General features: G+C 47.4%; 1 protein-coding gene across 2 annotated transcripts; it reads left to right on the forward strand.

Annotated features, from left to right (window-relative positions):
• The first annotated feature begins 10392 nt into the window (after positions 1-10392).
• Positions 10393-18626, forward strand: hnf4a (hepatocyte nuclear factor 4, alpha). 2 transcript variants are annotated; one of them, XM_084480174.1, is made up of 10 exons: positions 10393-10573; positions 11708-11882; positions 14442-14536; positions 14989-15095; positions 15197-15352; positions 15869-15956; positions 16092-16244; positions 16455-16691; positions 16951-17070; positions 17548-18626. In XM_084480174.1, exons 1-10 carry the CDS (start codon positions 10486-10488, stop codon positions 17682-17684), a joined length of 1356 nt encoding a protein of 451 aa, XP_084336300.1. In that variant the 5' UTR covers positions 10393-10485; the 3' UTR covers positions 17685-18626. The 2 variants fall into 2 exon arrangements, with proteins under 2 accessions (XP_084336300.1, XP_084336301.1); XM_084480175.1 differs by lacking the exon at positions 10393-10573 and adding an exon at positions 10699-10980.
• The last annotated feature ends 403 nt before the right edge of the window (positions 18627-19029 follow it).

Raw genomic sequence — 19029 nt, forward strand, 5'->3', positions numbered from 1 at the left:
GGCTGCAATTCATGAAGGTGTGTCCTGCGCTATCTGTAGGTTTACAACATTCAAGACAAGACCAAGAGTCTGGTGACACGGAAGCCATGAGTTTTTGATGACGTTTTTCATAAAGGCTGAGAGCTCTGAACTCTTTCATATTAGAGGATGCTGACACATATCTGGGCCTAGCGACAGAGCGCGTTGGGTTCTGTGAGCCTCTGAGGCAGCAGGCCACCAGTCTGACCACCAAACAGATGTCCTGTTCCCACTCCAGCTCGCTGTTCCCTCTGTAGCCACGTAGCAGTGTCTAACAGGGCCTACTCTCTGGTCGGTTCTTCGCTGTATTTTAGGAAAATGATGTTTTGCAGAGCGGGGGTTCCCTGGGGCTGTGCTAGGCCGTGTGTTCTGTGGCTGTAGCCTTTCATTTGCACTAACTCTTGTTTTCTAAACGCTGCTGGACAATGAAAGGGAGGCTCAAGAGGTCCAGTGTGACTCTGGAATGGGATCAATTCCAGGGTGGGAGGCTGTCCACGTTGTTAGTAGTGACTGATAGTGGTCTTCATTGTCCTCTGTCAGTGATGGACATGCTGGCTCTTTTCATCTGCCTCAGCACACCTAAAAGAGCCCACTCTTTGGTTATTCATTTCTTCAAACACAAGATGTGTTCATATCGGTTGTTGAGTGTCGTATTTAATCGGTTGATGAACTGTATAATAGTTATGTCTTTGTTCTAAGATATTGGTAGTAGTGAAATTATTCATGGATGGATATCAGGCTACAGTATTGAACAGGTGGCCCCCATCACTCTGATTGTTACATTAATACCTAACAGTTGTTATCGTGGAATTAATCTCATCTAGTTCTAAATTGGGTTTTGTGAAAAGCAACTGGCTACCAAGTAAGTGACTTTCACACTTGTTATATAGCGTCAATGAAAAACAAACAAACTTCTATTTTCTCTTCAGATAGTCCTGTTACTACCTTCTGATGGAGTGGTGGACAGAAGAAAACAGCAACAGTTGGTATGAGCATGGCAATAATACCATGAAAGCACTAAAGTGCTACATTGTGATTTGTAACTAGGGCGTTAGATTATGCTGATATCAACCACCTTCACCTTAGCGGCTGCAGCTTGTGGAATCATCGAAGATTTGAGTTCTTGTTCTTCGTGATTACGGTCGTCTTCAGATTGATGATGACAAACAAATGCAATGGCGGTCCCAGGAGGAACTCACTGCTGTGTAAAATATATACTGTAATGTGTGAATAACCTTCATTGACAGAGAATCCACACAGCTGTTGCTTGATCTTATAGATATCAACTAGTCCCCATCAGAACCCTACCCACCACCACCACAATAATACACTTTACCATTCTGCTTAGAGGCTCACTTACTGTGGATTTATTATGAAGAAAAATTAATTGTATTAAAGGATCTTTATTGACTAAACACTAACTAGATGGATCATCCAAAGCCAGATCATTGGTGAGGCCAATGCTTCCCTCACTAGCTGTGTTCCCTAAGCTAGCGGGTCTGTGTGGTGGAGCTTACGTGGCCCCTCCATGTGGAAACAACCAGCCACTGCTTATAGGGGATAATATGACCTTGTTTTAATTAGAACCCTAAGCCTGTTATTAAAGTAGACCGCCCTGGGCTGTTATGAATATTGTATGATTATAATAGACCGTTTCAACGCAGTGTCATGTACGACAGACGCAGGCGTCCCTCCTTACACTAATGCTGGGTCTGCTCCTCTCAGGGCGCACTCACACCACCCTGTACTGTACCCCCCACTGTGTCCACTCCCACCACCCTGTACCCCCCCCCCCACTGTGTCCACTCCCACCACCCTGTACCCCCCCCCCCACTGTGTCCACTCCCACCACCCTGTACCCCCCCCCCCCCACTGTGTCCACTCCCACCACCCTGTACCCCCCCCCCCCCACTGTGTCCACTCCCACCACCCTGTACCCCCCCCCCCACTGTGTCCACTCCCACCACCCTGTACCCCCCCCCCCCACTGTGTCCACTCCCACCACCCTGTACTGTACCCCCCCCCCACTGTGTCCACTCCCACCACCCTGTACCCCCCCCCACTGTGTCCACTCCCACCACCCTGTACCCCCCCCCCCACTGTGTCCACTCCCACCACCCTGTACCCCCCCCCCACTGTGTCCACTCCCACCACCCTGTACCCCCCCCCCCCCCCCCCCACTGTGTCCACTCCCACCACCCTGTACCCCCCCCCCACTGTGTCCACTCCCACCACTCACACCACCCTGTACCCCCCCCCCCACTATGTCCACTCCCACCACCCTGTACCCCCCCCCCCCCACTGTGTCCACTCCCACCACCCTGTACCCCCCCCCCCCCACTGTGTCCACTCCCACCACCCTGTACCCCCCCCCCCACTGTGTCCACTCCCACCACCCTGTACCCCCCCCCCACTGTGTCCACTCCCACCACCCTGTACCCCCCCCCCACTGTGTCCACTCCCACCACCCTGTACCCCCCCCCCCCCCCCCCACTGTGTCCACTCCCACCACCCTGTACCCCCCCCCCACTGTGTCCACTCCCACCACTCACACCACCCTGTACCCCCCCCCCACTATGTCCACTCCCACCACCCTGTACCCCCCCCCCCCCCACTGTGTCCACTCCCACCACCCTGTACCCCCCCCCCACTGTGTCCACTCCCACCACCCTGTACCCCCCCCCCACTGTGTCCACTCCCACCACTCACACCACCCTGTACTGTACCCCCCCCCACTGTGTCCACTCCCACCAGGCAGAGTGTCCCTGTACTGTACCCCCCCCCACTGTGTCCCCTCCCACCACTCACACCACCCTGTACTGTACCCCCCCCCCCACTGGCCTGTGCTCACACTGGGCGGTCTCTGAGTACGGTGGCCTCTTGTCCGTACGGCTGCGTGTCCGTGCGTGTGCGCGTGTCGGCTCATAGCGTCTGTAGCGTGGCCTGAGCTCACCTCTCTGACCTGAGGTCACGGAGCTGAGCTGTACTGGAGGACGGACGGCGCGCTCACACCAGACCACCCGTCTAGACTCTGGGGGGCAGACGTACCGGGCCCCGGTGCAGAGGCCCCGGTGCAGAGGGCCCGGTGCAGAGGCCCCGGTGCAGAGGCCCCGGTGCAGAGGGCCCGGTGCAGAGGGCCCGGTGCAGAGGCCCCGGTGCAGAGGCCCCGGTGCAGAGGCCCCGGTGCAGAGGCCCCGGTGCAGAGGCCCCGGTGCAGAGGGCCCGGTGCAGAGGCCCCGGTGCAGAGGGCCCGGTGCAGAGGCCCCGGTGCAGAGGCCCCGGTGCAGAGGGCCCGGTGCAGAGGCCCCGGTGCAGAGGGCCCGGTGCAGAGGCCCCGGTGCAGAGGGCCCTCAGTACCACAGCTCAGGGAGTCTCTTCACTAGGGTTTTCCTACGACGACCGCTCTCTAATAATGGAAAATGAATGAATGAATTGGATTCTTTCTCTGTGTTTACATTTACATCTAGGGCGTTTAGCAGACGCTTTTACCCAAAGCGAAGTACAATAAGTACATTTGTCAGAAGAAGGTGAAACAATATATGGCTGTCGGTACAGTACGTGTTTTCATTGGAAGTATATCGTGATGGGAATACAGGTAGACATGTACAACATAACATCAAGTCACAGATGATTAGTTCGGTCCCCAGCATGGACAAAAGCTGTCCTGTGCGTTTGCAGATCAGTTGGTGAATGTAAACACAACAACAGGCATTTGACAGCCCCTCAGCCGCCCATGTGTTAGCCCCGAGAACTGGACGATTTATAGAATATAGAATAGAAGAATCACACTCAACAAAAGAGCTATAACCACACATTACAGGCTCTGTGAATGACACGCAGACCCTTAAGAACCTGCACCTCGGACACCTGGGTTTTTCACCTGGTAGTAGGCCTATATATGCTGGAAATGGAATCGAGATGAACCCTTACATTGAATGGTTAACCGTCATTCCCTAGAGCTACCTTGTTCCCTTTGATTAAAATGTATTTAGCTTGCTGTAGTAGCATTTAATAAATCTTGAATCTGTCCATTATATGAAGTGGATGGAGTAATCGTGGTTGGGGTATTATGTCAAAGTGGGAATAACCAAAGCTTTAAAAACAATTGCAAGCACAAGGATTAGCTGTAGGTCGAAGGGAACAAACAGCATAATCTAGGGGACTTAAATACACGTCACACACAGTAAACAAAGTATCAATACATTGGGAACTAAAGAGTTCTATGGTGACCTCTAGTGGACAGAATAAAACCAGGCGGCAGGGCATGTCTCATTTCAGCATATGGAATGTTTTCGGAGGCCATATACCTTTTAATTACATCATCATGTTACAATAGATAATTATCAGCCAATTGAGCAATTGTACACACACGCGCGCGCGTGTGTGTGTGCGTGTGTGCGTGTGTGTGTGTGTGTGTGTGTGTGTGTGTGTGTGTGTGTGTGTGTGTGTATTTTCTTTTCATATATATATATATATATATGAAAAAAAATGAAAAACCACAGGGATAGAGAATTAAGGTTCGGTATGATTTAGTGAGGCCAGTATAATGATGAGTTGGTTCTTCAGTCTTTTAAAAAGATGCATTTTAGAAAATGATTTTGCAATCTCTTGAAAGGAAAGTACATCAAACCCACTATCCGGTGTACTGAAGGTGAGTAGATTATTAGATATTGGAGATATCTAGTATTTTTGTTGAGATAGATAGATCAAGTCACACTTCATACTTTGGAAGAAGAGCATCTTTATTACGACAAGCGTCAGAATATGATCTGTCGGTTGGGCCGCTTCTCGGTCTCAGTGCATCGCTGTCCAGCTCTAATTAACAGTAAAGTAACAGTAAAGTAAGTACACACACACACACACACACACACACACACACACACACACACACACACACACACACACACACACACACACACACACACACACACACACACACACAGTGTTCCCTCGACACTATTAATCCAGCCGTCCGGGTTCCGATTAAATCTCATTGTGACGGCATTAGAGGCTGATCCCCCCCAGCCACACGCCCCGGGGCCCCGGGGAGCCGCACACGGAGCCCTGCAGCCACCAGCCGCCAGTCGCCTCTGTCTCTCGGTGCCTCCTCGGTGCGGTTGACGCCTGCTCCCGGGCTGGGCTCTGGGCCCTGTAGAGCCCGGCTCCTGCTCTCACAGGGATGTACGGAGAGCATGACGGAGCGCTGAACGTCCAAGGTAAACAGACCAGGTGGTGGTTAGCAGGGCTACTGCAGGGAGTGTCCCGGGGGACTGGCACCTCGCTTCATGTTGTCATTATGCTTTGTTAACGGTTGAGTTTACAGTCACAAAAAGATGGAATCGTTCAAACAATTTCGCTATTTGTAGAAACCGGTGCTTTCTCAGGGAAAAAAAAAAGGTGTCATCACTTCTTCCATAGCAGGAACTATAAATCAATGTTTTTAAACGCAATTATTGAGTTGTAATGTTTGACTTGTTGCCGGGGGGTAAACTAACGCTGTTGGTGCCTTCTAAAGCCATTCCCCTGGGGAGGAACATCATGAGGTGATCTGTCCACAGGGAGGCAGTGGTACCCAGATGGTTCAGTGAGGCGTTCCTCATCGTTAGGAATCAGAATCAGAATTACTTTTACATCTCATTGTACAACTACACAAGGCTAAGGCTTAGGCTTGGTTCCTCAACAGCCACATAGCAGCAGCAATACAAGATCAAGAGCATAACGTATAGATATAGCAGTATAGATAACAATAATAATAATAATAAAGTAATAATAAGAGAAACAGTGGTAATAAGTAATAATAATAATAGTGAAGTGTAGTAAAGTGTAAGTGTAAAGTGTAGTGTAAAGTGTTCAAGTGGTAGTGGTACCAGCCACGGCTGATTCTAGTGCAGAAATATATAGTGTCATATATAGTATCATATATAGTATCATATATAGTATAATATATAGTATCATATATAGTATCATATATAGTATCATATATAGTATCATATATAGTATAATATATAGTATCATATATAGTATCATATATAGTATAATATATAGTATCATATATACAGTATCATATATAGTATCATATATAGTATCATATATAGTATAATATATAGTATCATATATAGTATCATATATAGTATCATATATAGTATCATATATAGTATCATATATAGTATAACATATAGTATCATATATAGTATCATATATAGTATCATATATAGTATCATATATAGTATAACATATAGTATCATATATAGTATCATATATAGTATCATATATAGTATCATATATAGTATCATATATAGTATCATATATAGTATAACATATAGTATCATATATAGTATCATATATAGTATAACATATAGTATCATATATAGTATCATATATAGTCATGGTAAATGCTGTATCTAACCAGAGCGAGGGGCCAGGGGATAACTCCACTTCAAACTGTCCTGATGACATATTGTTGTTATAGATATTGTTGTTTGATATTGTTCAAGTGTTGAGCTGACAACACTTTTGCACTCATGACCACACTGATGCGACAAGTAGCCTATCATCACCTAGAAAGGCTCCTCGTAGCCGGCCTGTCACTGGGGCTTTCTCAACACTGTTAATCACAGCGTGAAGGATCAGTGCGTATCGACTGGCTGGTGACGAGGCCTGGAGCAGATAAGATGGCTGTGAGCGATGCTGCTGACTGAAGGGATCGGGCTGGCAGACGAAGTGACTCCTCAGCACAACACAGGTTAATGATTGCTGAGCTTATCACGCTCTGTGATTGATTCACTTTGCGCATCGTGTTTATTGATGCAACTGTTTACCTATTTGTTCTCCGCGACATCGTTTTTTCAGTTGGTTCATTTCACGTTCATATAGCCTTTCACATGTATTTCAAATAGCCTGAGTAACATTTGTGAAACATATACAGGCTATGCAATACTTTTACCCATAGGCCGATCTGAGAAATGTCAGAACAAAAGGAAACTATTTCAACTGCTGTAGCCTAGTTTGACCGTAAGCCACCTGTGACTGGGAAACTGATAAAAAGCAGTTTTTTTGTGTTGGCCTAAATGTCCAAAAGCTTCTGGTCTGAAATGAGTTAATTTCAGATCAGAAGCTGACCAGTCATCAATTAATTAATTAAATGAAAGGATTGTAGGCCTTAGTGGGCCGTTGATTACATCACTCTTGATTCAATGATCCTGATGATGTTAACTCTTTACTATATGTGAGAGTATAACCGCCTCTCCCACCTAAAACATCATGAAATAAATAGAAAACAATTGAACTCATTGAGCTCATTGAAATTGAGTTAATCGCATCTTCTGCCAAAAGCCAATCCACATGAACAAGAGAATAGGACATTACCTGAGGAGCCAGGGGAGAATAGGACATTACCTGAGGAGTGAGGGGAGAATAGGACATTACCTGAGGAGTGAGGGGAGAATAGGACATTACCTGAGGAGTGAGGGGAGAATAGGACATTACCTGGCTAGAGGAGCCAGGGGAGAATAGGACATTACCTTGCTGGCTCTGGCAGGGCTTGCATAAGCTGCGTGACTTGCAGATAGCAATCTGTTGACAAGGTCTTTCCTATGACACTAAAGTCACATATATCATTTTGTTTAGCGCTGGACAGTGCAAGGCTTTCCCCACTGCTCTTCCTTCGTCTTTCTGTTACACTAATCATCACCATCATTAATAAACGATTGGATTTATTTGATCAACACTCACTTTTTATCTTGTTGTAGATGCACGCTGCTAAGTCACATTAAGGTCCGGTAGTATCCTCATCCAGGTAGCAAGGGATTCTCCCCCCAGTACTGGGTCTAGTATCTTGTCAGTTGCCTTCATGCTGCTGGCTTTTGGGATCAGACTTAGGGAGTGAAATGCCGTCGTTGAGGAGAAGGTACAACTAGGCTCAGATGGAGTTTGGTCAGTGGTTGGAGATTCCTATTCACAAGATAGACTTTGTTCACAAACGCTAGTTTGAAGTTTCAAAGGGGAATCACAAGTGTTACATCAGTTCTCAGTGGTTCTGACTTTAGCCCTCAGGGCAGGAGTTTGGGTGACTGATTATAAGACGGCTTCCCATCACGTTCCATCTGGGCCGTGGGGTCCTGCTGACCAGTCCTGCTCACGCCGGACCCCCTCTCAAACACACAACTCAAGGATTGTTTTGCAGGTGCAGAGTTGTAGTTGGACAGTCACTATGTCATCAACAACACTTTGGTGCCTGCATCTTTTAGTTTGAGTGGTTTGTTTGGTGGTTTGCACACATGTTGGTGTGGGTCTGCCAGTGGAGGCGGTTCAGCTCTGACAGAAGAAGCCCCTGTGAGTTGGTAGAGTAGCATGTGCAATCTGAATGCATCAGAACACTTTGTCACCGTGTGTGATTAAGAGCCATAACCTTCCAGATTATGGTTTATTGTCTGTATATGGCCGTTCCTTGGGCAGTTCACAGAAATGTAAGATGGGAGCAGTGATAAAATAATTTTAATGACGGGTAAGATAAGATTTGCTCTTGGTGACTCATTTCAACCCTCAACACAGATTCCCCTACATTCAACCCCACTCTCACACACACACACACACACACACACACACACACACACACACACACACACACACATTGCTTAGTAGGTGGTTTGGATAATGAACAAGCTTCTTGAACAAACATGGATATTGCTGAGGAGCTTCACCATGCAGTGTAAGGACGTGCTATCAGCCACCTGATTTGTTGGGGGATGGCATGCATTCGTTAGGCCAGTTTCAATGTTTTACAACCTTAAACCAACAGCATTTAACAGTGGGTCAAAAGCCTCACACTGTTTGATTGATTTCTACATTTTGTTAACTTCAATTATGAAGAAGATTCAAAGGTTTCAAAAGACCTCCCAAGAACAAATTATCTGATTACATATACCTTACATAGAATAAGCTGTTTTTAACATTCACCTTTGTATTACCTTTGTCATCATGATTATTACATTTTTACGTATATATATATAAATACATACATATATATACATATATACATATATATATATATATATGTATATATGTATTTTCTAATGATAGAAGATGAGTGTCAGAGAGCGTGTCCAGAGCCCAGTGGGGGGTCAGACGCCTGCTGGTGGGCTGGCTGAGGTCAGCCGGGGGGGTCTGGTGCTCCTGGCTCTGAACCTCGGAGCGTTGACCTATCACTGTGTGCTGAAACTCTCTCCTCTTCAAACAGCCGCTGCTGTTTGTCTCTGTTCCTACGCACAGGACGCACCGGGCAACAACACCTCCTGCTTCCTTTAAAACTAATCCCATCATGTTTATAATACTTGTTGTTGAACCACTGGGAGATGTTTGTAGAGTAAGCTGCGTCAGATAGACAAATGTAAAAGATAAGAATATCAGTTTCTGTGCTCAACTGTATGTTACCAAACAAAAAGTAAATATGTTCTGATTTGGCCCAGGGGATGTACGAGATTGAGAAACGTATTGCAATTTCAACGCTGTGTACTCTGTCTCTAGAGGTGCATTCTAGAGGATCCCACTGCTCTACACAATATATCACACTGCTGTCTCTTTCTATATCAAGGCTAATAGCATGTGACATGTCCATCATGAAGCAGTTCAAACAGCTGTGATAAAAAGGCTTCAAAATGTCTGAAAGTGCCCTTTTTGGGTCGGAGCTGGACCTCACGTGACTCTGCGTTGCCGTATTCATTATTTACACACAAAGGCATCGGTTTGCTTCAGGGAGAATTATTTCAATGCTTAATTATGTCAGTCTTAACTGAGATTTAGCGGGTACATATTAGGCCCAAAGGAAGTAGGTCCACCGGGTCTCAGTGAAAGCAGCAGCAGGTAAGCTATACCTTGCTCAACGATGAACACACACACACACACACACACACACACACACACACACACACACACACACACACACTCAGAAGAACACTGCTTCCTATCAAAACATCAACTGGTTTTAATTGGTGGAACTCTGGAATGTGGTGATGAATATTCGAAAGAGAGAAAGAGAGAGAGAAAAAGATAATATATGCACTGAAGAAGGAGAAGAAGGATATCAATGTTGTGTTATCTCTCACTCAAAAAAGTTGATTCATCACTGAGAGTCTGGTTAAAAATCAACCAGACTCAGGAGGGGGAGGGGGGGAGGAGGAGGGGGAGGGGGAGGGGGAGGGGGAGGAGGAGGGGGAGGAGTAAACCCCCACCCCCCATCAAATATCCACCTTTAAAGGGGGCGTGGCCTAGGCCAAAGGAGGGAGGAGGGGGTGTTTATGGGGGGGGGGGGGGGGGGGGGTGGTGTTGGGAGGGGGGGTTGTCTTTAGCGGATGAGGCACATGGGCTTCTTGGTCAAGTCTTGTCTTGGCCCACATCGCTCAGGGTAGCAGTAGTGGAGGTCGTACAGTCAGCAGCAGCATCTCGTTGGGCCAGAGCGTAGCAGCAGCAGTTATGGACATGGCAGACTACAGCGAGGCCCTGGACCCAGCCTACACCACGCTGGAGTTTGAGAACATGCAGGTGCTTGCCATGGGCACAGGTGAGTCACATGTGTGTGGCTACTGCTCATCCCGTTGAACTTTGAGACTTTTGAGTCGAGAGAAAAACTTTGGTCCCAGGCGGGGTCTCCAGGTCGAGTCCCTCCACATGGGGGTGATGAAACAGGGTCATTTGTCCACTGACTCCTGCTGTCAGGCTTGATGATAATGTCTCACCTCTTGGCATTAGCAGATGTTGATTTACAAATCCATACTGGAGTAGCCCTTCAGAAGAAGTCTGGATTGTAGGTGGACTGCGGTTCATTGTTGAGACTTGTGGACTTGACGTGAGCGGTCATGTTTGGACCAGATCCATGTCTGATAGTGGATATACATTGGTTCTCTGGTGAAGCATGGCTCTCTTGTTACAAACGGCTGGTTCTCAGAGCCCTGTCAGTCCCTAGCTGGTGTAAGTGATGTCAGTAATGAATCGGTAAGAGAGTCAAGATGACGCTCGGACTCAGTGTCCCATGACTTCTGCCAATGATCCTGAAGATTGAAACAACTCCCAGCTAGAATGAAAAGGAGGGGGGGGCCCCGTCGAGTGAGAGCCCCACCATGGCTATATATCTCCTTTATTTTTTGATATTAGATATTTTCCTGTAGTATGTTGGGTTGGTTGTAGTGTAATCCTGAATAACTTTCACTTGCATTCAAAAGTTCAAAAACCTTGTAGAGGCATGATTTATACTTAATACTGAGTGATCAAATGTTGTGACCATGAGGGTGGGAAGACGGTCTGGAGTGATTGGCCTCTCAGATATGATCGAGCCCTCAGTGTTGACTGAGCCACTCAAACACTGTATAGATTGTGATCAGGCTTCAGTCCTTCTGCCTGCTGTCTCACCAAGACCAGTAGAACCTCTTCAACTCATCTGAAGTGTCCTTTGAATAATGCGGCTACAATCACATTATAAATTATGAGTTGGATTATTTATGTTCTAACTTTAGTATACTATTACATGAAGTAATCTGTCGCTGTGTCTCTCTCTCTCTCTCTCGCTCTCGCTCTCTCTCTCTCTCTCTCTCTCTCTCTCTCACTCTCTCTCTCTCTCTCTCTCTCTCTCTCTCTCCCGCTCTCGCTCTCTCTCTCTCTATCTCCATGTCTCTCTCCCGTCCTGCTGTCTGTGTGTCAGACTCCTCCCCTGCTGAGAGTGGCACCATGAGTGCGGGCAGCCATCTCGTGGCGGGCAGCCTGTGTGCCATCTGTGGGGACCGGGCCACAGGGAAGCACTACGGGGCCTCCAGCTGTGACGGCTGCAAGGGCTTCTTCAGGAGGAGTGTTCGGAAGAACCACATGTACTCCTGCAGGTGAGAGTGAGAGGTCTTCACCACCTCCACCACCACCACCATCACTATCACCACCTCCACCACCACCACCATCACTATCACCACCACCACCATCACCACCACCACCACCATCACTATCACCACCACCATCACTATCACTATCACCACCAACACCACCACCACCACCATCACTATCACCACCAACACCACCATCACTATCACCACCACCACCACCATCACTATCACTATCACCACCAACACCACCATCACCACCTCCACCACCACCACCACCACCACCATCACTATCACCACCTCCACCACCTCCACCACCACCACCAACACCACCTCCATCACTATCACCACCACCACCACCATCACTATCACTATCACCACCACCACCACTATCACCACCACCACCATCACTATCACCACCACCACCACCACCACCACCACCATCACTATCACTATCACCACCACCACCACTATCACCACCACCACCACTACCACCACCATCACTATCACCACCACCATCACTATCACCACCACCACCACCACTATCACCACCACCACCATCACTATCACCACCACTATCACTATCACTATCACCACCATCACTATCACCACCACCACCATCACTATCACCACCACCACCATCACTATCACCACCACCACCATCACTATCACCACCACCACCACCATCACTATCACCACCACCACCATCACTATCACCACCACCACCATCACTATCACCACCACCACCATCACTATCACCACCACCACCATCACTATCACCACCACCACCACTATCACTATCACCACCACCACCACCATCACTATCACCACCACCACCATCACTATCACCACCCCCACCACCACCATCACTATCACCACCACCACCACCATCACTATCACCACCACCACCATCACTATCACCACCTCCACCACCACCACCACCATAACCAACACCACCATCACTATCACCACCACCACCACCAACACCACCATCACTATCACCACCACCACCACCACCACTATCACTATCACCACCACCACTATCACTATCACCACCTCCACCACCACCACCACCACAACCAACACCACCATCACTATCACCACCACCACTATCACTATCACCACCATCACCACCACTATCACTATCACCACCACCACCACCACCACCACCATCACTATCACCACCACTATCACTATCACTATCACCACCTCCACCACCTCCACCACCTCCACCACCACCACCAACACCACCATCACTATCACCACCACCACCACTATCACTATCACTATCACCACCATCACTATCACTATCACCACCATCACTATCACCACCCCCACCACCACCATCACTATCACCACCACCACCACTATCACTATCACTATCACCACCATCACTATCACCACCATCACTATCACCACCACCACCACCAACACCACCATCACTATCACCACCACCACCACTATCACTATCACTATCACTATCACCACCATCACTATCACCACCACCACCACTATCACTATCACTATCACTATCACCACCATCACTATCACCACCACCACCACCACCACCACCATCACTATCACCACCACCACCACCATCACTATCACTATCACCACCATCACTATCACCACCCCCACCACCACCATCACTATCACCACCACCACCACTATCACTATCACTATCACCACCATCACTATCACCACCATCACTATCACCACCACCACCACCAACACCACCATCACTATCACCACCACCACCACTATCACTATCACTATCACTATCACCACCATCACTATCACCACCACCACCACTATCACTATCACTATCACTATCACCACCATCACTATCACCACCACCACCACCACCACCACCATCACTATCACCACCACCACCATCACTATCACCACCACCACCACCATCACTATCACCACCACCACCATCACTATCACTATCACCACCACCACCACTATCACTATCACCACCACCACCACCATCACTATCACCACCACCACCATCACTATCACTATCACCACCACCACCACTATCACTATCACCACCACCACCATCACTATCACCACCACCACCATCACTATCACCACCACCACGATCAACAGCAGCACCATCACCACCACTATCACTATCACCACCACCACTATCACTATCACCACCACCACCATCACTATCACCACCTCCACCACCACCACCACCATCACTATCACCACCTCCACCACCACCACCACCATCACTATCACCACCACCACCACCATTTTCAAATATCTTAATAATTAAATATTGAAGACACAGTAGTTGACTCACTGGTGCCCAAACTATCCCGACACCAACGTCCCTTTCCCCCAACCCATCCAGACACACAAACCCGAGCACACACACACACACACACACACACACACATACATATCTATGCATGCACACACATAAACAAACATGAATACACACACCCACACATGCATGCACACACACAGACGCGGGCATGAACAGACACACGTGCACATGCATGTGCGTACATTTCTTTGCACGTCTTTAATCCTCGTCTTTCTGGGGTCCAGGTTCAACAGACAATGCATCGTGGACAAAGACAAGCGCAATCAGTGCAGATACTGTCGGCTGAAGAAGTGCTTCAGAGCCGGCATGAAGAAAGAAGGTAGACTGAGGACATCGATGTTGAATTGAACCAAGTTGTGAGAGTGTGTTGCAATAGCCACCAGAGCAGAGATCTTGTTAATGTTCACTCGGTGAAGCGCTGGAGTCTATGAGCGGTTTATGCTGAGCAAACATTTCTAAGCCATAATAGCCCTATACTGATAAACAGGACAGCCTTGGAAGCCTTGTTTTTTTCTTCACGTGACTTAGCATGCGGCGTGCTAAATGCTACATGCTTCATTGTTTTAAATAATAAATTAAATGTGTGCTTGTGTGTGTGTGTGTGTGTGTGTGTGTGTGCTTGTGTGTGTGTGTGTGTGTGTGTGTGTGTGTGTGTGTGTGTGTGTGTGTGTGTGTGTGTGTGCGTGTGCGTGCGTGCGTGCGTGCGTGTGTGCGTGTGTGTGTGTGTGTGTGTGTGTGTGTGTGTGTGCGTGTGTGCGTGTGTGTTCTCAGCTGTACAGAATGAAAGAGACAGAATCAGCACCCGGAGGTCCAGCTACGAGGACAGCAGCCTACCCTCCATCAACGCCCTGATCCAGGCCGATGTTCTGTCCAGACAGGTGAGGCTCAGACCAGGCCAGGACCAGACCCCCTTCTCCCCCCAGCATACCAGGAGCTGGAGGTACCTCTGGTTCTCACGTTGTCCTCAACCACTGTTCAGATCACCTCCCCGGGGCCGATACTAAACGGGGACATCAGGACCAAGAAGATGGCCGCCATCACGGATGTGTGTGAGTCGATGAAGCAGCAGCTGCTGGTGCTGGTGGAGTGGGCCAAGTACATCCCTGCCTTCTGCGACCTTCCCCTGGACGACCAGGTGAGGCTATAGTCACCCTGAGAGTGGTGCAATAAGTAAATGAATGTACACGTATGCATCAGTTTCTATATCAGCCTTCTACCACAACAACGGCAGGGCCCAGTGAGCCGTGGTGGAGGAACGGTGTGGCGGTTGTGGCCGTGTTCTCTATCATTACATATACGGAGCAGTCCTCTCCCATCCTGAGAGTTAATGTATTCATTCCAGGTTAGAATATGATGAGCTGGTTGTAAAGTCACATCCTCGCTCTGGAATCATTAACACAGCGAATGGACAAGGCTTGGTAACTGATTGGCTGATGTCTCGTCAGACATGAGGCTGGTCTTGTTATTTATGCCTTATGTTCTTTTCTTTTTCATTGTTAGTTTGACAGATTAACCAAGCCGCATCAGACAATTTCCTTAGACGTGCCCAAGACTAGACTTTTATTGTAAAGAAATTGATTTGGGATTTAAGGTAGAAGCCAGCTGATAAAAAGAAGAACCTGGTATAGTTCCACTGTGCTGCTCCCCCCAGGTGGCTCTGCTCCGGGCCCACGCTGGAGAGCACCTTCTGCTGGGGGCGGCCAAGAGGTCCATGCTCTTCAAAGATCTCCTGTTATTGGGTAATAAGAATCACTTACCATTTAAACACGTAGACACACGTAAACACATCATCCACTATCGGATTGAAGTCACTCGTTGGCTGTCAGCCCGAAACATGGCTTCAGCGGGTTGAAAACGGGACGACCTCTCTGCAGGGAACGACCACATCATCCCCAGGAACTGCCCCGAGCTGGAGGTGAGCCGGGTGGCCGTGAGGATCCTGGACGAGCTGGTGCTGCCCTTCCAGGAGCTCCAGATCGACGACAACGAGTACGCTTGTTTGAAAGCCATCGTCTTCTTTGACCCAGGTATGAGCAGCACTGCAGGGGTCCGGATCACCCAGATAAACCGTGTTCCCCCTACCACACTTAGAAGAATCAACTATACAAATCACAATGGTGCTTCTTTATTATACCTATTTATTATTCACCGACTGCACTGTCAAAACCTTTGGCACCATTGAGATGTCCTAAATTGAAACATGAATGAGATCCCCGTTCTTCCCCTCCCTGTGCTAGACGCCAAAGGTCTGAGCGACCCGGTGAAGATCAAGCGCATGCGCTACCAGGTGCAGGTGAGCCTGGAGGACTACATCAACGACCGGCAGTACGACTCGCGGGGCCGCTTCGGGGAGCTGCTGCTGCTGCTGCCCACGCTGCAGAGCATCACCTGGCAGATGATCGAGCAGATCCAGTTCGTCAAGCTCTTTGGCATGGCCAAGATCGACAACCTGCTGCAGGAGATGCTGCTGGGAGGTGAGAGACGTGCGGGTCTAGGGGTCACATACCCGGGGCCAGGACGGGTCAGGTCTGTCTAAAAGGTTGATGCCCACAGCCTACCTCTTGAACTAGATGAGTAAGTCACCGAGATACTCCCTCTGAAGAGCCGACTCATCATGACAGATTCCTTTAGTGAAAGCTTAACTGGCAATAACTGATCAGAGGGTACATCTCTGTCCTGGGATCGGTTACGGTAGTATAGTTCTATGTACGACTGAGTGTCTCTGTTTGCCAGGTTCTGCTAACGAGGCCCCTCATGCACCTCACTCTCTGCACCCCCACCTGGTCCAGGAGCACCTCAGCAGCAATGTGATCGTCTCCAACGGCCCCTCACCCCTACACAACGGTCAAATCTGTAAGTGTGAACAATCACAGAGCAAGTTAAAGTAACAGCATTGAATCTGAGGAGTATTAAAAGGTGAATGGGTGAATTAGACACGCAGGGTTATAGGTATAGGACTAGTGACGCTGTGAGCCAAACAGTATTGCATTTATTCATATTTTAATAACCAGAAATGGCTAACTTTCCTTATTGGCAACCCACTTCCTGTGCAGATCAATCTGGCTGCTGGAAGGACAAACTGGCTTGGCAGAATAATCTTTTCTAAGTTCTTCATGGAGACTAATCAGGCTTATTTTGTCAAAGAAAGCTTCTGTTATTTTTCGCTTAACAATTCTAATGCCCTCAGAAATTTCCCAGAAAGTGCTTATTATTCATAGTCTGAAAAGTGGTAGCTTTAAAGAAAGGGTTCATGTAGGGAGAGATAGATATGCTCTCCTGGGTTATGTGCTGACTGCTCACTTTAACACACTTGTGTTCCCTGTTGTGCAGCCACTCCTGAAACCCCCATCCCATCCCCACCCTCCAGCTCAGAGCATTACAAGATGGCCCAGGGGGTCATCGCCACCGTGCCTAAGCAGCCTACCTCCATCCCTCAGCCCACCATCACCAAGCAGGAGGCCATGTAGCCAGGCCGGCCTCAAACAGCCTCTCACCTTACCACAGGCCGGCCTCAAACAGCCTCTCACCTTACCATGCCTGCATTCATGTTCTTCTGTTGTTTGGCCATTCTTTAAACAAGTCCCCGATGTAGGACGGAACATGTGAGAACACTACGTAGCAGTGGTTGTATATATGTTAGTCTGTTCTTACATTCAGGATAACTCCCACGAGGGCCTTATTAGATCAACTGCATTTAAAAAGTCCAAAACATTGCTTATGACATCTACACGACATAAGTCTGTCGATGTCGGAGCTTGATTTGGCAACCATGGGTTGTAGGAGATGTCCTAGAGAATGCCCCAGGCCTACTGTTTGATGGTGATTGGATAGTGCCAATGCTGTATTAATGTTACAACATTTCTTTTTTAGCATTACACTGTATCTGGCTTTTATAGATATTTAAACTCCATGTTGCCATGTTTCAGCTAGTTGGTAATATGCCTTTGTTATTCATAAATAATGTTGTTTATTTTAACATTTTTGTACAGGTTAAGTACAAATTATATTTTCTTAAACAAAATCACTTGGAAATTCAAGGTTTAAAGCTGTTGTATAATGTGACGATCAGGGGTTTATTTCATGACTAGAGTAGAGTATCATTCAATAAGTTATAAATTACACCAAGATGTCTTGGTTGATAGGATGTTGTCAGTGTGGTGCCACTTTTTAAAAGACATAGGCAGCCATTTATTGAGGAAGAAATGTTATTTCCCCAATTCAAATACTTAAATATGTTGTATCATTTTTTATATATTATTTTTTCTGTTTGAGATAAATATATTGTCATGGTTTAGCTGAAAGAATAAACTGTGCCTTGAAAACTAAACTGCCTTACACACAGGAAGAAATGTTCACCTTTCAATGTGAAGATACATAAATAAAACGTCAAGGTCTATTTTTACACTTAATTGTGCTGCAGTGATCTTATTCTGTCTTCTCATTCTAAAAATACTGGTTTATAATGATTAAAGTAGAAGACGATTCTCAATTCCCAATTGTAACCTTAACACACACTATGAACCTGAAAACCTGTTAAGTAAGTCCTACACACTCAAAAACAGAATCCAACGTGGCAGTGCGGCGTGATAGCTATGAGGTGTGTTGCATCAGACCAGATAACGTGTCATAAAGTCACCATAGATACCAGTGGTTGCAAAGGGAAAGAAAGATTAAAAGAATGAGAGCGGATGAGGCACACATCAAAGCAAAAGACTAACTGTAGCCCAGCTCTCCAATTGAGAAAATCAACAATAAATCAAAAGCTATCCTAGATAGTGTGCCCATTTATGACTTGGTGTGAAACGTTTGATT

The sequence above is a fragment of the Micromesistius poutassou genome (genome assembly GCF_964030765.1).
Source record: "Micromesistius poutassou genome assembly, chromosome: 15".
Taxonomy (NCBI): domain Eukaryota; kingdom Metazoa; phylum Chordata; class Actinopteri; order Gadiformes; family Gadidae; genus Micromesistius; species Micromesistius poutassou.